Below are 21675 nucleotides of genomic sequence, written 5' to 3' on the forward strand. Positions count from 1 at the left end.
TGTGTGGTAGGCCTGGACAGTCCCAGACATGTCATTGTGTGCAGCTACGTAGCAAGTATGCAGGTGAACAGTGGTGATACTGGCAGGATGTTCTTAACTTCCATCAGGTACAGTCTAGGTGTAATAGAGGTAGTGGTATCGATAGTAATTGCTCCTGACCGCTAGAGACTGGTAAAAGGTTGTGAGCATGTAGGTACGAACCAAACAAACATATCTGAACCAAACAGGACTTGCCACAGCTAACATTAAGGGGTGTCTGTGGTACATTCAGTTGTCGCGTGGAGCCCTTTGAGTGCAGTGATTCAGTCGGGCTTGAACTGTTGGAGCCTCGGACAGCAGTGTTGGGATCTGCTTGCTGAAGAGGATCACTGTCTGCTGAACAGGGTGTCCTGTGCATCCATGGGTTCTTCATGACGCGGTTCCTGTCTTGTGGTGCAACGGAATTCAGCATACCAATTTGGGATCTCAAATCATTGGAATGCCCAAGGTGTTGCAAAAGAGCTGGAGGTCCTCCCGGTACCCGCGACAGTGCCCGTATGGCCTTAAGTGGAGACAAAGAGGCAAAATGCAAACTTCATCTATAATGTATGCCCTTGGAGCGCAGGGTGTCTAGCAACGTTTTCAGATCTCCGCGGTGTTGCAGGGTAATGCTGGTCACCCTTTATCACTAAGGATGAACTGCCCTAGGCAGCACAACATTGCTGGCATGATTGACTCTATCCCGCAGGGTAGCAGGAAGTGTGACAGATCCCCCCTCCCAGAGCCTTCTAGTCTGGAGCAGGAATGGTTTGAGGATGGGGAAGAGCTTAAAGATCAGCACTCTGTGGAGGGCCCAGCAAATGAGTCTGCTTCTGAGCAGTCTGGACAAGAAGATATCCAGTTGATGTCTGCCACAGTCACAGATGCTTTTGATCCTGATTCTGACCGAAATGATTTGTTCTGCCTTTTAATTTGCCTATTGCAGAGGTGACTGAGCCCCTGTGGCCCTCTTTGGGATACCTGAGGCCTCTTAAGGGCGCACAGGCTTTCCCTCTAGACCCCCTGTTGGAACAGGCAGTGTATGCTGATTGGGAACATCCTTAAAGAGGTTTTCCCTTTTTTGTATCCCATGGATGAAAAGTTCATTAAAAAATGGAACATGCCAGCAGTCTCTTCCCTAAATAAGAACTTAACTTGTCCAGTAGATAATGCACAGAAATGTAAAGACCCTATTGACAAACTGAAATCATTAAAGGCTTAATTTTCTTTGGCCAGTTCAGCTATTCAGCCAGCTGTTGCAGCAATTGGTATCTTCCAGTCTTTAAAGCATCAGGTCAAATGACCTGATAGGCCTAACCAGGTGTATAATCTGCCTGAAAGTAAGACCGATATTCCTCCAGCGCTGTGTTTTGCTATTGATGCCTTTAAAGGATTCGATACAGCATGTCTCGTTGTGGCTCACTTGTCTTAAGAACTGGTCAGCCGAGCTTCCTTGTAAAAAATTGCCAGGTTTCCCTTTTCATGGGGAAAGTTTTTATTTGATCATTTGGACAAATCTATCCAAAAGATCTCTCGAGAGAAGAGTTCTCTACTTTTTGTGAATAAAAGCACCAGACATCCCTCATTTAAAACCTCAGGGACTGCTTCCTCAATGTCTTGGTGTCGAGGTGGTTCCGCCGCTAACTGGGCACTAGGGCCAGGGACAAGCCGCACGGCCGGGGCCAAAAGAAGCCCTGGGTCCAAAATTCTTCTAAACCCAGCACCAAGCCCTCCTTTTGAGGGGATGCCCCCACTCCATCGAGTTCAGTTCCCAAATGCTGCTGCATTTTGTGGACATCTGGGGAACAACATTTCAGGACAAATGGGTCATCTCCAATTATAGCTTGCAGTTACTAGCTAGAGTTGTGGGGGGTTAGAGGTTTTTAAGATCCAGCATTCCCTCGGATCCTCCAAAAAAACTTTGTTCAGGCACTACATCTAGTACATCAAGGAGTGATTGTAGAGGTTCCGGTGTCCGAAAGGGGCACAGGGTTTTATTCAAACCTGTTTATGGTTCAGAAACCAAATGGGAAGATGAGGCCCATTTTGGACCTAAGATCCCTGAACAAGTATCTGATACAGTCCTTTTTAGATGGAGTCTGTTCACTCAGTAGTAGCCTCACTCCAGAGGGGAGACTTTTTAGCCTCCAATGATTTAGAAAAGCGTATTTGCACATACCTCTTTCAGCCCCATCAGAGGTTTCTGTTTTGCAGTAGAATGTCAGTTTGTGGCCCTACCCTTTGGGCTAGCTACAGCTCCCCGGGGTGTTCACAAAGGTCCTAGCACCAGTACTGGGCCCCCTTTTTTTTTTTTTTTTTTAAGGGCCCAAGGGATCCTGGTGCTTAGTATCTGGACGACCTATTCAGAGATCACTCATTACAGGCTCTAGAACAGAGCACAATATCCAGTGTGGTATTTGAAAACCTTAGGCTGGATCATTACATACCGAAAAGTAAGCCTTGAAACGGCTTGAAGTTTAAAGTATTTATTTAGGTCTGATCCTAGATATTGTTCAAGCAAGAATATTCTTGCCACCTGTAAGGATCTGTGCCCTGCAGGTTTAAGTGCATCAGATAAGGGACACCAGACAACCCTCCATTTGCCTCTGTATGAGTCTTCTAGGGAGGGATGGTATCCTCCAAGGCAGTGTCCTATGCCCAGTGCCATTCTAGGCCTTTACAACAAGACATATTATTGGCCTAGACCAGAAGAGGAAAAGCTCTGGATTGTCCAATGTGCTTATCTCCTTGGGCATGCTTAAGCCTAAACTGGTGGTTGCAGGATCAGAACCTGCAAATGGGAAAATTCTTTCTCCTGGCAACTTGGAGAGTACTGACTACAGATGCCAGTCTCTCAGGCTGGGGAGCGACCCTAGAAGGGCTCACAGCTAGGTGGGAAATGGTCAGGGACAAAACAGATACAGCCTATCAACATCCTGGAATTATGGGCAGTATGTCTGGCCCTGCGGTCCTGGATGGTGGAGCTTTAGGACTGCCCTATCGGGGTTCAGTCCAACAATGCCTCTGCATTGGCCAATATAAACCACCAAGGCAGTACCAGGAGTCATTTAGCTCTGAAGGAGGTGAACCGCATAATAGCCTGGCCAGAGGGACATGTGCTGATTTTCTATCGGCAGTCCATATCCCAGGAGTAGAGAACTGGAAGGTAGATTATCATAGCCACCAGCAGATCTGCCTGGGGGAATGGTCCCTACACCCAGGGGTGTTCCAGGAAATTTGCCAGCGTTGGGGTTGGCAAGAGGTAGACCTATTGGCATCCAGATTCAACAACAAGCTACAGCAATTTGTGTCCTGAACAAGGGATCCTCTGGCAATCGGAGCTGATGCTCTGATAGTTCCATGGAGACCGTACTCCCTGGTTTTTACTTTCCCTCCAATCCCTCTCCTTCCACATTTTGTTGCTCAGGATTCGGAAAGAAGGGGGTTCCAATCGTTCTGGTGGCAACAGCCTGGCCCAGAAGCCCCTCGTTCCCAGAGATTGTTGGACTCACAGATGGGCCGTGGGCGCTTCCACATCACCCCGATCTACTATGTTGTGGTCCTATATTCCACCCCAATTTACCATGTCTTAATTTGACAGCATGCCTGTTGAAGCCAGGGTGTTAAAGTACCAAGGCGTCTTGGGATCAGCAGTGTCTACCCTAGTGAATGCTAGAAAAGCTGTCACTAGGAAAATTTATCATAAGGTCTGGAAGACTTGTATTGCTTGGTGTGAAGCCAGAAAATGGCATCCTCTAAAATACTTGAATGGGAGAATTCTCTTTTCTATAGTCGGCTGTGGAAATCAGATTTGAGTATAATCCGAAGTCAGGTTACGGTCCGATCAGTATTCTTCCAAAGGCCTTTAGCCTCCCATTCACTGATCCTAACCTTTATGCAGTGGGCAACTCATTTGCTTCCCCCCCATTAGGTCACCTAAATGTCCTTGGAACCTGAACTTGGTGCCGTCTGTGTTACAGAAACAGCCATTTGAACTTATTAAGGAAATTCCATTAGACTTGCTGTCATGCAAGCTAGCCTTCCTGATGGCTATCACCTCGGCTAGAAGGGTGTCTGAGTCGGTGGCCCTTTCATGCAGGGAACCATACTTGATCCTTAACCATGACAGCCTCGATCAGTGAAAGAGACTGCATTCTTTGGACGTTGTCTGGGCAGTCAGGGTTTATTTGTCCAGATCTGCAGAGATCCAAGGATTAGACTTCATTTTTGTTTTACTTAAAGGACCCAAGAAAGGGCAGGAAGCTTCCATTGTCAATTGGGTCCATCAATTGGTCATTCAGGCCTATGGTCTGAAACGTAAAGCTCCTCCCTTTTTTAGGGTGAGCTCTTTCTACCAGGGGTGTAGGAACCTCTTGGGCTTTTTGTCATTGGGTATCTGTGGCTCAGATTTGTAAGGCTGCTACCTGGTCTTCAGTGCATACGTTCACAAAATGTTATCAAGTGGATGTTTGAGCAGCTGAGGATTCGGCTTTCGACCAGTGTGCTGCGGGCTACCATATAAGTTCTGATGGCTATTGTTTGGCATGCTGTCTCCCTCCCCTCAAGGCTATTGCTCTGGGATGTCCCAGTAGGTAATGAATATTAGCCTGACTCTGTCCCATGATGTATGAAAAGGAAAACAGGATTTCTTTTCTTACATCAGGGTACACAGAGCCATAGTACTATGTGTGGGTTATAGGGCCACTGATAGGTGATGGACACTGGAATGCCCTAAGGTAAGAAGTGTACTCCCTATATAACCCCTCCCACTACTGGGAGTCTTCAGTTTTTTTCGCCAGTGTCTAAGGTGTTGGTCACGAGTAAAAATGTGCTGTGCTGAGCTTCACTGGAAGCTTCCCTGCTGGGGCTAGCCATGCTGACCAGATCCGTTCTGATGTCCTTTTCATGGGCTAAATGAATGGTACCCGAGCCTCGTGTCCAAAGAAACAAGGTTTTGTTTGCGAACGCTTCTCCTTTAGCGAGCTGGACCCTGGAATCCAGTACTTTTTGGTAGTAAGGGCATAAAGTTTTCGCAGGTCCAGGATTGTGGGTAACCTGAGGTTCCCCCCTGTTCCTGAAGGTTTTGGAGCCCACCGTGAAGGGTGAAGATTGGGTTCATCTCAGATAACCCTGCTGTGAGGAAAGGTAAGGGAGATTTTCTTAGGAATTTCTCCTATGTATAATGCTGTCATGCCTATGTGTCACCACTGGAGGCTATATTGAGCACTCACCGCCTGATGCTGGAAACAGCGCAGAAGCCTTCATTTCTTCTCCAGCCACAAGATCCTCCGGTAAGAAAAGAGGATCTGGTTCTCTTCCTGCGCCTCCGATGTTGTTCCTTTTCCCCTTCGGGGGATTGATATAGCAAAAGCAGTTTCCCTTTAAAAAAAAAAAAGACCACGCACGGCCGAGGATTTAACCCCCCCCCCCCCGCCATGTCTGTTTCACAGGACGCCTGAGCCGCCACTCGTGTGGGAAAACAGTTTCCTTTGAAAGGGGGGAGGGTCATAATTCACACGGGGGCCATGGCTAACGGCGTCAGACGATGGCCACACATGGAGGAAGTGTTAAAGCACTGTATGTGTAGCTGCTGCTGGCTGTGGAGGGACAGAGCAGGAGGATGGCTTGTTCAGGTTAGTGACACAGGCATTTCCCTTTTGACACATTATACTTTACCAGGCTAGGATTAATAGAAGCTTACAGTGCTGGACTATAGCCTAGCAGTGTACATTCTTTTGCTGGTAGTGCCTTTGCTTTATGCTTCAGGCTAGGAGTAGGACCAGGGACTCCTCTAAGGGGTCAAATGATTTCACAATAAACTAAATCCATTTCCAAAAGAATGTCCTCCTCTGAGAGGGATGTGGCTAGTCATATTGAGCCGTCAGGGGAAACTGTTGCATAAACACTTTAGTCCCTGTATATATCATACAAGGTTTTTTTTTTCTTCTGCCATTTGTAATTTGGAAAGAAGATTGATGCTATGTCTCTCCATAGTGGGGCTAAACATGGCAGATTCCCATCTAGTGCTCAGGACCCTCTTATTGAGGTGCAGGAGGCTGGGGATCAGGTAGATCTTCCCAAATATTTGGAAGATACATAATTATCCTTGTCTGCGGATCCTAATATAGGAGGAGTAGCATCACAAGACGGGTTGCTTGTGGTACTCCCTTACTCAACCTTTTTGCTGCCCGCAGCGCAGACTCTTGAGGAACCCATCTCTAATTGGGTTCATTAGAACCTCCTCCATCTGGGGATGTTTTTTTTTCATATTCATGCATGGCTAAAAAAGCTTATGTATTCTGAATGGCAACATCCGGATAAACCATATTATCCTCCTAAGAAATTTTCCACACTTTATCCTATGGAAGATGATTTCTATGAAAGAAAATGGGGCGGGGTTCCACCAATTGATGCTGCTATTGCCTCAGTGAGCAAGAATCTCACATGTCCGTTTGATAATGCACTGATGTTTAAAGGATCCAACAGAGAAAAAGTTGGAACTTCTTCCTAAAAGCAATATGTCTTTGGCAAGTTCAGTAGCGCAACCGATACTTTCTGCAATTGGTGTATCTCGGTCCATTAAGGAACATTTTGTGGAGATACTTAAAATTCTGCCTGATCAACAGGCCCAGCAATGGGCTGGTGTATCAGACGCACTATGTTTCACAGCAGATGCTATGAAAGATTCTATCATTTTAAGCCTCATGGCTTATGCTTGGACTAGTGCATTCTCGCGGAGTTCTGTAGCTGAAAAATAGGTCAGCCGAAGCACCGTGTAAAAAGCCAGTTTTCCCTTTCATGGTAAATGGCTATTTAGAAATGATCTAGATAAATCCAAAAGATCTCTAATGGGGGAAAGCTCTCTTTTACCAGTAAGAAAGTTCAACTATTTCTCCTTTTTAATTGTGCTGCCTCTCCTGTGCCAGGGGCCTCAGCTGTCAGGTTCAAGAGGTAGTCCCCCAGGGTCAGAAGAGATCTTGGGGTTGAAAGCCACAAAGCAGAACGCTAATGCCTTCTGATGAAAGGGCACCCCCGCTTGCTCGGGTGAGGGGAAGGCTCCTGCAATTCTCAAAGTTCTGGCAGGAACACTGTCAAGACAGATGGGTGGCTGCTGCAGTTTTTCTCTAGGTTACAACTAGAGTTCCGAGAGTTTCCGTCTCTTCGTTTTTTTTCTAAGGGAAAATGTTCCCAAGGATCCAGAGAAAGTGTTTCTGGCTCTGGATCATCTATCCCAGTCGGTGATATCATAGGTTCCCTTAGTGTAACAGGGCACAGGCTTTGATTCAAACATTTCACGGTTCCAGAACCAAACGGAGAGGTAAGACCCATTCTAGATCTCAAAGATCTGAATCGGCACTTAAACATCCGATCCTTTTGCATTGAGTCAATCCAATTGGTTGTGTCCATCCTGCAAGGAGTTTTTTGGCTTCAATTGATATCAAAGATGTATATTTCCATGTGCCAATATTTCCCGCTCAACAGAAATTTCCACGTTTTGAAATATAAAATCATTTTCAGTTGTGCCCTGCCATCTGGTTTAGCCACAGCACCACGGGTGTTCTGAAAGATTCTGGCACCTCCTTTAGCCAGATCAAGGGCTCAAGGCATAGCGGTCCTAGGCTATTTAGACTATCTATAATAGATCATTCAGTCTCGGGTCTAAACCAGAGTCTGATTGCAGAATCTCTGGGTTGGATACTCAACCTAGAAAAGGTTCTTCCAAATACGATTGGCTCCCTACATAAGTCAGAGCCTAAATTGGTGGTTGTTATCCAGCAAAAGGGAAAGTCTTTATCCTGGAAGATGTTAACAGATGGCAGCCTTCTAGGCTGGGGAGCAGCCTGGGAAGAAGATTCTGTCCAGGTTAGAGTACCTTGACTATCAACATTTTGCAAAATTTGGGTAGTATGTCTGGCCCTAGAATTTGGGACAGTCAGACTACGGGACTGTCCTGTCAGGATTCAATCCGACAAGGCCATCAGTCACCAGGGGGGGACACGAGAAGCTGTGCAGCCCAAAAAAGAGGTGAATAATGTTCTAGCTTGGGCAGAACACAACATTCTTTGCCTATCAGCAATTTTCATTCCAGGTATAGAGTGTTGGCAGATGGACTCCTTGAGTCGCCAACAGTTGTTTCCTGGAGAATGGTCTCTTCGCCCCAACATCTTCCTAGTGGTATGTCAGAGATGGGGTATTCTGGACATGGACCTTTTCGCGTCCAGATTCCACAACAAAGTCGACAACTTTGTGTCTGGAACAAGGGATCTGCTAGCAGGTGGAACAGACACATTAGTCTTCCTTTACTGATCATTGCATTTCTTCCAGTTCTGCTACTTCCACGCCACAAGATCAAGCAGGAACGAAAGGTGGTTTTGTTGGTCCCAGCGGGTCCCTGAAGATCTTAATTACCGAGATCATAAAGATGGAAGTAGGAGTGCTTTGGACTCTGCCATTATAGCCAGACCTTCTCGCACAAGGTCCGATATTCCATTCTACCTTATGGACGAAATAAATGTAACCGGTTTGACTGTTGAATCCCACTTTATAAAGGATCGTGGGGGATCACCTTCGGTAGTGTCTACTTTGATTAATGCCAGAAAACCGTCTTCCAGAATCCATTTACAGTAGAGTCTGTAAGACATGTTTTTTGGTGTGGATCCAGGGGTTGGCACCCCAGGAAGTATGTCATGGGCAGGATCCCTGATTTCCTGCAAATGGAATCTGAAATGAAGCTGGCCTTGACTTCTATCAAGGGCCAGATCCTGGCCTTGTCAGTGTTTTTTCAATGGCCTCTTGCTTCCCAATCTTGGTGTGTAGCTTATTCAGGGGGTAACACAGATTAATTCCCCTATCAAGTAGAGCTGCACGATTCTGGCTAAAATGAGAATCACAATTTTTTTGCTTGGAAGATAGATCACGATTCTCGCAGCGTAACATCTTTCACATTAAAACAAAAAAATTGTGCTGTTTCCTTTTTTAATTTTTGTTTATTTATTGAAGTGTATTTTTTCCCCAAAATATTGCATTTGGAAGACTGCTGGGCAAATACAGTGTGACATAAAATATTGCAGCAATTGCCATTTTATTCCTTAGGGTCTCTGATGGATATATAAATGTTTGGGCGTTCCAAGTAATTTACTAGCAAAAAATATTGGTTTTAACTTAAGAGGCGTCAGAAAAAAAGATTTAGACTTTAAGTGGTTAAACTTCCTGCATTTACAGTTTCAAGTTCTAAACTTGGCAGATTGCCCGGGATGCTTTCTTTTGATAACTGAGTGAGCAGATAATCTCTCCAATGTTGAATCGAGATCGTGTTTTTTTTTTTTTAACGATTAATCGCGCAGCTCTACTATCAAGGCACCTCTAAATCCTTGGGATTTAAATTTGGTCTTATCGGCTTTGCTGAATCATCCGTTTGAGCCTTTACGAGAAATTCCCTTGGTTCTTTTGACAAGCAGGATAATCTTTCTGGTTGCCATTTCTTCTGCTAGAAGAGTATCGGAAGTAGCAGCTCTGTCTTGTAAAGAGCCATATTTGATCATGCAGAAGGATGAGGTGGTTTTATGTCCTCATCCTGAATTCCCACCAAAAGTGCTAACAGGTTTATATTTAAACCAAGATATTATTCTTCCTCCTTTCTCCCCAGATCCTCAATCTAGGGAAGAGAAGGCACTACGTTACTTTGATGTAGTAAGAGTGATCAGAGTCCATTTAAAGGCGACCACTCAGGTTCGCAAAACAAATGTTTTGTTTGTACTGCTAGAGCAGGGGTGGCCAACCAGACAAAGACCAAGAGCCACATTTTTTACCGAGTTACCGCACAGAGCCACATCATATGCATGGGCACAGATGAACATCACCCCATCCCTTCCTCATACACACATACTTTTGCTCAGCTGGATTTATTGTAAATGTCACACACTGTTTTAACACTACAAAGACCACAGGCCAGTCATTTTCATCAAGTCAGTAATCTTCCTTTGAAAGTACACCCATGTGACAGAAGACAGCAGCTCATCTAATTTCCAAAATACAAATTGTCTTACAAACAGTGAACTGGTCAGGATAACAATAAACAGTCTAGCCTGAACTAGCAGTAAATTCTTCCAAAAAACTTCACAGAAAGCATGCAGCACACACAGAGCGTAGCGTTTTCAAACAGAAAATCGCGTGATTTTGCGGCTTTTTTACCGCTATTCGTTTTTTGTGCAGGGCAAAAGGTCAATGTTAAAAGAATAAAAACGCCCAAATCTGCTCATTTCGAGCGACAAAAAAGGGTACGGAACTTGTCTGAGCGTCAGGCGTTCGGCTTCAGGCGACATGGAGTGGAGATGTGAACCATCTCCATTGAGAATACATTTTTTCCCCTCCAGCGTTTTTGTAGCTTCAGGCTTCAAGCTACAAAACGCTCAGGTGTGAATGGGGTCTAAGAGCCGCATGGAACCGGGCAAAGAGCCGCATGCGGCTCGAGAGCCACGGGTTGGCCACCCCTGTGCTAGAGGGTCCAAAATGTGGACAGGCGGAGTCAAAATCCACTATTTTCCAAATGGATTCGTCAAGTGATTGTTCAAGCTTCGGCTTAAAGAAGAAAATTCTTCCTTGTCATGGTAGAGCACACTCATCCAGGGTTATTAGTGCCTCTTGGGTGGTGCATCATCGAGCCTCTATGGCTCAGATCTGTAAGCTGTAATCTGGTCTTCAGTTCATATGTTTATCAGATTTTATCAAATCGATATTAAAGGTCATGAGGATATTGCCTTTGGGCGCAGTATACGGCAGGCTGCAGTAGGAGTCCTCTGGCCTCCTGTTTTTTTCTCCATTCCTTCAGTTGCCATTGCTATGGGACATAACACATAGTATTCTGGCTCTGTGTCCCCTGATGTAAGATAAGAAAACAGGTTTTTAAAAAAAGCTTACCTGTAAAATCCTTTTCTTTGATGTACATCAGGTGACACAGAGGTCCCTCCCTTCTTGGTATTCACTTGTATTGCTTGGCTACACAACTGAGGACTCCCAGTAGAGGGAGGGGTTACATAGGGAGTACACTTCTTGCCTTAGGTGATGGACACTGGCACACCCTATCGGTGGCCCTATAACCTGCACATATTAAGTACTATGGCTCTGTGTCCCATGATGTACATCAAAGAAAAGGATTTTACAGGTAAGCGGTTTTAAAAATATTTTTTTTTTCCGTCCTATTTACCTGTAAAATACTTTTCTTTGAGTACATCATGGGACACAGAGATCCCTCCCTTTATTTTATTTTTATTTTTTTGAGGATTCAGTGCTTGCTACAAAACTGAAGTGCTTCCTTTGTGGGAGGGGTTATATAGGGGATCACTTGTTGTCTGATGACCTTTGTTCTACCGGTGTCAATTCATCTGGAGACGGAGTATAACCCAGTAGGTAATGAATAGTAACCTGACTGTGTCCCATGATGTACTCAAAGAAAAGGATTTTACAGGTGTGACAAAAATCCTATTTAAAGGGTCTTGAGGCAAATGTAATCTCAAATATCATAAGATATAGTGCAAATAATCTTTATGAAATCTGGTTAACTTCAGATACCTCCAAAGCAAGTGTATTAACCAGTTAAGGACCCCCTCACGCCGATGTACGTCGGCAGAATGGCACGGCTTGGCACAAGCACGTTGCTCTTTAAGTGCCCAGCTGTGGGTTGGGAGCGTGCTGCCGGCGACACGCTCCCGACCCGGTCCTGAGCTCCATGGCCGCTGGACCAGCGGACTTGATAGCCGCTGGTGTCCTGCGATCGGGTCACAGAGCTGAAGAACAAGGAGAGGTCTGTGTTGGCAAGCCTCTCTCCGTGCTTCCTACTGTGGCTGTCACCGATCGTCTGTTCCCTGATATCGGAAAAGACTATCAGTGATGTCACATGCCAGGCCATGCCCCCCTACAATAAAAAAAAAAAACACATAACCTCATACATAACCTCTGCACTGCCCTCTAGGGGTTAACTCCTTCACTGCCAGTGCCATTTACACAGGAATCAGTGCATTTAAACAGCACCGATTGCTGTATAAATGACAATGGTCCCAAAAATGTCCGCTGTCTCCGCCATAATGTTGCAGTCACAATAAAAATCACTGATTGCTGACATTACTAGTAATAAAAAAAATTGATACAAATGCTATAAATCTATCCCCTATTTTGTAAACGCTATAACTTTTGCACAAACCAATCAATAATCGCTAATTGCGAATTATTATTATTATTATTATTATTATTATTATTATTATTATTTTTATTATTATTATATATATATATATATTTTTTTTTACCAAAAATATGTAGAAGAATACGTATCGGCCTAAACTGAGGAAAAAACCTTTTTCTATATATATTTTTGGGGATTTAAAAATATAGAATTTTTTTTTCAAAATTGTCGCTCTATTTTTGTTTATAGCGCAAAAAAATAAAAACCGCAGAGGTGATCAAATACCACCAAAAGAAAGCTCTATTTGTGGGAAAAAAAAGGACGCCAATTTTGTTTGGGAGCCATGTCGTGCAATTGTCAGTTAAAGCGATGCAGTGCCCAATGGCAAAAGGGGCTTGGTCCGGGGCTTTTTTTCCCCACAAATAGAGCTTTCTTTTTGGTGGTATTTGATCACCTCTGCGGTTTTTATTTTTTGCTCTATAAACAAAAATAGAGCGACAATTTTGAAAAAAAAACGCATTATTTTTTTTACTTTTTGTTATAATAAATATCCCCCAAAAATATATAAAAACATTTTTTCCCTTAGTTTAGGCCGATACGTATTCTACATATTCTTGGTAAAAAAAAATCGCAATAAGCGATTGATTGGTTTGTGCAAAAGTTATAGCGTTTAGGGATAGTTTTATGGCATTTTTATTAAAAAATTTTTTTTTTTTTTTGCGACATTGCGGCGGACACATCGGACATTTTTTGACACATTTTTGAGACCATTGTCATTTATACAGTAATCACTGCTATATAAATGCAGTGATAACTGTGTAAATAGCAGTGAAGGGGTTAACCAGTAGTGTAGGGGTTCAGTGTTCCTAGGGGTGTGTTACTAACTGTGGGAGGGCTGGGCTTTCATTTAGTGAACACTGATCTCTGCTCCAATCACATGGAGCAGAGATCAGCATCACTAGTTGCTAGGCAGCATGGGGAAATGCTGTTTACACGGCATTTCCTCCATTCAGCCGTCCCGTGAGACGATCGTGGGTATGCCCGCGGCGATTCAGTCCACGGGACCCCCGGCCAGACTCACGGGGGTCCCGACCGGCACGCTGGTGATGGCAGGGCGGCATTTAAGATTGGATGTACCTGTACGCCAATATGCCTGCCCGTGCCATTCTGCCGACGTACATCGGCGTGCGCCGGTCGGGAACCGGTTAAGTGTTTGTTTGTTTTTTGCTTTTTGTTTTTTTCTGCAAGGTAGTCATAATGTGCTAGTGCATCATTTATGTGAAACTTGCCTTAAAACGAAGCACCGCAATATCAGCGATGCAGCTGCATCTGTATCCACGAGGGTGCCACCATTCATGGCATGGCTGTTTCATTACTGGCTGCATGTAATGTAAATATCTCCTAAACCCTACACAATTAGGTGATATTTACACTACCTATAGGTAAATGCCAGCAGAGGAAGTGTACTTCCTCTTTAAGTCTCCTTGGGGTCCAGCCATTCCCTTGTTGCACTTTACATGCAAGGTTTTCTTTGGTGGCCCTTACCTCGACTCAGTTTCCCAGTCTCGCACCTGACCTTGCTTTCCTGCAGGGAACCTTTCCTGGTTCTTCACCAGGATGAGCTGTGAGGGGCTATGCCTGGGCAGGGAGTCCTGCCATTTCCGTTAACCTTGAGGTGGCAGTATAATCCAAGTATTCATTAATATTTATTTTTGTCCTGTGAATTACTCCAAGAAAAGGTTTTTACAGGTAAACCAAAAATCCTAATAGTTCTTACAGGGAATAATAGAGGATCTCTTGAATGGGATGTTACTTATTGTCCAAGGCTGGTAAGGGTGGGGGGTCCTTACCAGAATGCATACCTTAACTACAGTGCAGCACTCGGGAAGGTCCAGAGTAGTATGGACTCAACTGCGGCCCTTTGCTTGGCTTTCTTTGGCCCTTGGGGCACTATTCCTCTTACTGACACCAACAATTGCGCACCATTTCTCCCACTGACGCTAACAATGGGGCAACCATTCCCCCTGCCCCCCATACCAAATGTGGCTATGTTTACTCCGTGATGTCAGGAATATTTCCTGTCCTGCTGACCTTAGTCTGCCCCACCTGAATTCTGAAGGGCAGTGTACTGGAACTTTGTTTAGTATGTTTAGAGACCCCTGGTCCAGAGGACTACAATCCATTATTTGAGGATTACAGTTATAAATATGGCTTTATTGAAAAAACTGTTTTTAATCCTCTACTTTCAGACGCGTAGTCATAGTAATGGAGATGGAAGTACTGAAGGAAGCAGATTCGGTTAATGGGAAGATTGGGAATCCGCAACCGTACAATGATGGTAACATTCTATTTTTTTTGTTTTTTTTTTTCAGTATAATAAACTTCTCTGTCCATTCAATTATGTCCACATTATTTCAAGTGGCTTTTAACATTATTCATATTTTGATAATCCTAAAATTAACCTTATCCATTCCTCATCCTTTGACGCGCCTTTTTAATCTTAATCACCTTCACAAGAAAGGTCAGGATCTTTATATTATTGTTAAGGTGTATTTGGTAACATTTCCACTACAGCGTTGCTGACGATCAAAATGTTCCTATCGTTTTCATTATACAGGGCTAAACATTTGGATTCTAGTAGAAAATTTGATTGATCTTGATGATTTCTTTGAAGCTACGGTGCATCCGGAAAGCGTTCAGTGCTTCACGTTTTCCATACTTTGTTGTTACAGCCTTATTCCAAAATGGATTAAATTAATTTATTTTCCTCAAGTCTACAAACAATACCCCACAATGACCACATGAAAGAAGTTTGTTTTGAAGTATTTGCAAATTTATTAAAAATACATGGATAAATCACATGTACATAAGTATTTACAGACTTTTCCATGACAATCAAAACTGAGTTCAGGTGCATCCTATTTCCACTGATCATCCTTGAGCTGTTTCTACAACTTGGAGTGGTAATTTCAGTTAATTGAACATGATTTGGAAAGGCACACTTTCTATATAAGGTCCCACAGTTAACTTTGCATGTCAGAGCCAAGCCATTAAGTTAAACGAATTGTCGAGGTGCAGATCTGGGTACAGAAACATTTCTGCAGCATTGAAGGTCCCAATGAGCACAGTGGCCTCCATCCATAAATGGAAGAAGTTTGGAACCACCGGGACTCTTCCTAGAGTTGGCCGCCCTGAACTGAGCAGTCGTGGGAAAGGGCCTTGGTCGGGAAGGTGACTAAGAAACCCGATGGTCACTCTGAAAGAGCTCCAGCAATTCTCTGTGAAGAGAACATTCCAGAAGAACTAACATCTCTACCATTCAGGTCTGATTGCTGGACTGTTTCAGAGTGGGCAAACGGAAGCCACTCCTCAGTAAAAGGCACATGAAAGCCCTCCTGGAGTTTGCAAAACGTGTCTGAAGGACTCAAATCAGAATCAAAATTCCCTGGACTGCTGAAGCAAAGATTGAACTTTGACCTGAATGGCAAAGGTCATGTCTAGAGGAAACCAGGCACCGCCCATCACCTGGTCAATGCCATCCCTACAGTGAAGCATGGTGATGGCAGCATTATGCCCCGGGGAATGTTTTTCAGCGGCAGGGACTGAGAATAGTCAGGATCGAGGGTAAGATGAATTCAGCACTATGCGGGTACATGCTTGATAAAAACCTGCTCCAGAGTGCTCTGGACCTCAGACGAGGCAAAGGTTCATCTTCCAACATGAAAACGACCCTTAACACACAGCCAAGATAACAAAGTAGTGGCTACGGGACAACACTGAATGTCCTTGAGTGCCCCAGCTAGAGCCCAGACTTGCACCCAATTGAACATCTCTGGAAAGATCTGAAAAATGGCTATGCACCTCCACTCCCCATCCAACCTGATGGAGCTTGAGAGATCCTGCAAAGAAGAATGGGAGAAACTGCCCAAAAATAGGGGTGCCAAGCTTGTAGCATCATACTCAGACTTAAGGTGGAAGTAAACCCATCGATTTAAACAGTTAAAAAAAAAAAAAGGCATGCCAGGAATGCTAACTGCACATTGGCTGTGCTCTCAGCCAAACTATCAAACCATCCAATGGCTGGTGTCCTAACGAATCACATGTGCAGCACCAAAGCAGTTGAAGATTAAACAGAGGCAAAGATGGCAGCTTCCTTGGCTGAAAACGATAGGGGAGTTTACTTCCACTTTAAGGCTGTAATTGGTGCCAAAGGTATTAAGCACTTGCCGACTGGCGCACACAGATGTACGTCGGCAGAATGGCACAGACAGGCAAATAGACGTACAGGTATGTCCCAACACGCGCACGCTGGTCAGGACCTCAGAGTCCGATCACGGGTCCCGCAGACTCAATCGCTGCTGGGATACCCACAATCGTCTCAGGGGAAGATGCTAAAGTAAACAAGCATCTCCCCATTCTGCCTAGCAACTGTGTCGCTGATCTCTGCTCCCTGTGATTGGAGCAGAGATCAGTGACGTGTAAAACGCAGCCAGGCTGCAGGAATGGTCTGCTCAGGCTCTCTGTGGCATATTGAGAGCCTAAGCCAAATGGTGCTTAGGCATCTGGGCATATCCCGACATTGTTGTGGTCTCTGCAGAGCCTGGGAATCCATAAAGGGTGTCTACTACTGTCTGTATTTAAAATTTTGTCATGCCTCCACACGACAAATATTGGTGCTTGCCCTGAATTTATGTACCTTTTTGGAGCCAGGTAAATTAATTTGCGGTAGGCATAGATGTTTGCCATGCAGAGGTGCAATGATTGACAATATGGACATGCTCAGTGCAGCTTTGCTCTCTCCCCCCTGCTGCAGCTGTCACACAGACAGCAGAGCCAACAGGCAGTGGGCGTATCATAAACATTCTGCTATTGGCTAAAGAATCCACCCACTAACTGCTTTCATTTTTAAGGCTGTTAGAATGACGGAGAGGGAGTAGTGGCAAACATGCCCGTTTCACAGCTTACAGAGACAGGCACCCTGCCTGCCTGTCTATGTGCCAACTTAGAGTTGGCTTTAATAGTGAAATAAGGCAAACCTAAGCCTTACCTGTAGGTGCTTGAAATATCTCCTAAACCTCCACAGTTTAGCAGATATTTACGAAAGACCTGAGCGCCAATGTGAACGTCACATGCTCACTTTAGAAAAGGCACATCATGCTGTTTCTAATGTGGGTCATGCCGTGATTGGCTGCTCCCGTGCGCAGAGGTGACGTCACGCGACTCCGGCCAGTCAGAGCCAAAGTTTGCGGGCCCGGAAAGGAAAAGGGGTGAATATGGACGCTCCCTGCTAGTGGGGACCACGATGATATTGCTGGCTTTGGTTTCAGGGAAATAAAGAGGAAGTAATACCCACCAGGGTTTACGTCCTCTTTAACTAACTGGTGTTCTCCAACTTTACCCATGTGTAGATAGAGTGTGGAACTACAGCTTGTTGAATATACAGTTTCGCTATAAATGTTTTGCTCTTAAACTATTGATCTCATAGGGTGCCATTAATGCTGAAAGTGAAGACTAACAGTCAGAATTCACTGTGTAAACAATACGTCAGCAAGCAACGTCATGTTCCATTTCAAAATGCAGATACATGAAATGACACATTTCTCTAACATGTCTCATGCTAACAGATGGCTGAGAGCAACAGATGCAATAATACGCAAGACAGCACAATCACAGATGAGTTATCATGGGGTTTATAATCAATACATAACATCCGTTAAACTGCCAGAAAGAGTGTCAGGAATACTACAGGAAAACAAAACTCCCAGCATATAGCTAGCTTTTCTAACATGTAACATAAATTCAGAAAATTCATTTTTTTTTTTTTAAACAGGTGGCAAATATCTACAGTCATTACAAGTTTGTAAGTCGTTTGAAAGTAGGTAGTTCTATATATGGAAAAAGCAGATAGAAGACTAAAGCCGTTGTATGGCTCCTTCATGGATCTATATATTTAAAGAATATGAAAAGGTTAGGTGAAGGGGAAATCCACTTCTAGCACTAGTCATGAAGACAAGGCAGAGGCAACAAAGGGGAAGCATGTGCACCAATTTCTGGCGATGTGGCCCTTAACAAAAAAAAAAAAAATCCTGGGAAAGATTCAAAAAGCCATGCCGCCACTTTTGGAAGCTTTACAAAAAGGTGTGGCAGATTCAGGTAGTTTTTAATAACACCACTTTTACAAAGTGGCACTATGGTTACACCAAGTGAAAAAAAGAACTACCTCCAGTTGGTAGACATTGAGACTGGAGGTAAAGAAGATGTATGGGCTATTTATTTAAAGAAAAAAAAAAACTAACACACACTCGCCTCCATGCTACAGCATCAGTCTGATGCATCTGTTCCCATCGGCTCTAAGTCGGAGAATGGAAAGATCACATGACCGATTGCTTAGTCCTCGGTCAGTCACTGCCTTCCACTCTGCCCCTTCAGTGCTCACTGGAGTGTCGGGCTGCAGGGGGGGTGGTAGCACCTGGCTTTGGCTCTCAGCTGCACACACAGATGATCCAGAGCCAGCTGTCAATCAGGCAGCTTGATGGTTCCTAACAATATGGGCAGGATCCTTCCAGAGCCTGGAGCAACTCTGTGACATCAGCTGACAGCAGGTTTAGTCCAATCTGCTGATTCTGGGACAGAGGCAAGCAAAATGAGGTCCATTTGTGTGACCCAGAAGAGAATCATAGAAAAAAGGGGGGAAAAAAGCATCAGCAAAAAATTAAAGGAGTTGTAAAGGCAGTTTTTTTTATCTTAATGAATTCTATGCATTAAGATAAAACGTGTGAGTGTGAGTGGCAGCACCCCCTAATACTTACCTGAGCCCCATCTCTGTCCAGTGATGTCTGAGTCCCTCGGTAGTTTGAGACTCTCGCTCCTAATTGGCCCAGACACACCAGTGGTGCCATTGGCAGTCAATCAGGAGAAAGGTGTCAGGGCCAAATGGCACCTGTGTGTCTGAATGGACACACGAAGCTGCACCTTGGCTCAGGTTCCCCCATAGCACCGAAGAGGGACCCAACAAGAGGAGGATCCAGGCTGCTCTGTGCAAATCCACTGCAATAGAGCAGGTAAGTATACCATGCTTTTAATTTTTTTTTTACTTTACAATCACTTTAAAGGGGTTGTAAATGTATGTTTTGTTTAAAAAAAAAAAAAAAGTTATACTCGTCTCTTGTGCAGAGTGGCCCCAATCCTCCTCCTCTGGGGCAGCGCTCCTGCTTTTTTCGAGTGCCCCATTGGAGAGCAGCATTCTATGGGGGCACACTCCCAAGTTCTGCTACTGTGTCCATTGACACGGCATTTGATAGACAGCAGCGGGAGCCAATGGCAGGAAGGAAGGAGTGAAGATGGATGTGGCCACCAGCGGGGACAGAGTGGGCTTTGACTGCAGGTAAGTGGCACATAGTGGGCTAGTACGTGATGCATACCTAGCCCATTATGCTTTTACTTTGCAGGGGAATAAACTTCATTTTAAGACCAAATCCTGTTTTTTTTTTTTTTTTTTTTTTTTTTTTTTTTTTTTACCGCAAAAAGAATCCCACTTGGAAAACTTCCTCTTTATTTCTGTTCTGGTGACAACTCAGAATTTTGGTGTTATTTTTTTTCCCCCTTTCAGTGATTTTGACATGGGCCACCAAAAGAAATGGAGAGAGTGCATTACCACAGCATGGTCACCTATGGGCAGTAAAAAAAAGAAAAGAAAAAAAACCCTGACAGGGATGCGGACATTTGATCGCTATATGCACATAAAAAAAATTGCGTTATATACACTAGAACTGCGCTATTATTCGGTAAAAGATTGAGATCTCGATTCAATCCCCCCATGATCTTAATCCAGCATTTCTGTGATTCATGTAAACCGTGCAGAGCAGTTCCCTGCTTAATCAACAACATTGCTCTGCTGCAGAGAGAACACTAAAAACCAACATTGTATCTTTCTGTTCATTTACAGATCAAAGCGATGACCTTTGGTCTGTAAATTAAGTCTGCTTAAAGCAACATTGTCAGTCATTTTTTTTAGTTTAACCCCTTCACTCTTAATTTAATCAGCCTTATTAACTCCATGTTCTCCTCCATTGAATTTTTCTTACTAATTTTATCTTTTTTCTATTTTATGAATTAACTTTTTGTTTGCTTTCTTCATTAATATTTTTACACCTTTAAGATATATTTACACATTTCACATTGAAAAAAGCACAATTAAAAAAATACATTTCATTTGTAAAATAACTTTTCAGGGCTTTTTACCATTTGCTGACAGCTGAAGTGGAAACAAAAAAAGTTGTGGTAAGCATCAGTAAGGCTGAGTTCACACTATTGGGAATTGGTTGCGTGTTTCCTTATGTTCAATGTGCATCACAGGTGATTATGACCGGCTCTCAATGGAGTCGGTTCACACATCTCTGGCGCAGCCACGGAGTGCACAGCATAAAAGTCCTGTGCGTCTTCAGGTTCGTTTCAGGTCTAAATTCTGCAAAAAATTTGGACATCAAAACTGTGAAAGAAGGCGCACCAGACCCCCTGCTGTGCCTCGTGCCGCATATAGTGTGAACCCAGCCTAATTGGTATCGGCGAGTACCAATAAAAAAAAAAAAATCCTAATATAACTTTATTGGTATTTTTTTTTATTTCTTTACACAATACATTATTTTTAATTACATTTCTTTAAATTTGATTGAAGCAAAGAGTATTGGGTCTTATTTTATTGCCATGTAAACATGCCTTGTAATAGAAAAAAAACATGACCGGACCTTTTGAAATTGATTAAAAGAGGTTACAGGTGTGGCGCTGTCCTGATTACAAGGTACTTAAAGAGGAAGTAAACTCTCCCACTCTGATGCTTCTTTTCATTCAGTCCATTATAATAAGTCATTATCAGACTATAGCTACTGTAATCCAGCCCAAATGGCATATTACTTAGACCCCTTTCACACCACACCGCTGATAGCGTGGGCGGTAAAACGCCGCTATTTTTAGCGGCGTTTTACCGCCAGATTTGTGGCGCATTTCGGCCACTAGCGGGGCGCTTGTACCCCCGCTAGAGGCCGCGAAAGGGTTAAAACCGCCGCCAATAAGCCGCAATAGCGCAGTTTTAGCCGGCGGTATTACAGAGCTGCCCCATTGATTTCAATGGGGAGCAGCGGTGGAGGAGCGGTAAACACGCCGCTCCTTCACCGCTCCAAAGAAGCTGCTGGCAGGACTTTTTTCTGACATCCTGCCAGCGCACCGCTCTAGTGTGAAAGCCCTCGGGCCTTCACACTATACACAATGGTGCAGCTTCTTTAGGGCGTTTTGCAGGCGCTATTTCTAACGCTATAGCGCCTGCAAAACGCCCTGGTGTGAAAGGGGTCTTACTGTTTAACAGTGGAGTGTTTTTCTGCCCTTACATTGAGCACTTCCTGTACTGTAAACCAAGCCTCCTTCTCAATCCAACGTTTCTAAGGCAACCCTGCTTCCCTGTTCATAGCTTACTTGTTTATTTTATAGTA

General features: G+C 44.1%; 1 protein-coding gene across 2 annotated transcripts in view; it reads left to right on the forward strand.

The window, feature by feature from the left end:
* Nucleotides 1-21675, forward strand: part of RPA1 (replication protein A1) — a 140554-nt gene that overhangs the window by 51441 nt on the left and 67438 nt on the right. For both annotated transcript variants that reach the window (XM_077480572.1, XM_077480573.1), the window contains one exon: nt 14443-14531. In XM_077480572.1, coding sequence (XP_077336698.1) covers nt 14443-14531 — 89 coding nt within the window. The remainder of the gene's footprint in view (nt 1-14442; nt 14532-21675) is intronic.

Source organism: Lithobates pipiens, unplaced genomic scaffold (assembly GCF_037356315.1).
Source record: "Lithobates pipiens isolate NorthernLeopardFrog02 unplaced genomic scaffold, aLitPip1_a1.2 Scaffold_16, whole genome shotgun sequence".
In the NCBI taxonomy this organism is placed as follows: domain Eukaryota; kingdom Metazoa; phylum Chordata; class Amphibia; order Anura; family Ranidae; genus Lithobates; species Lithobates pipiens.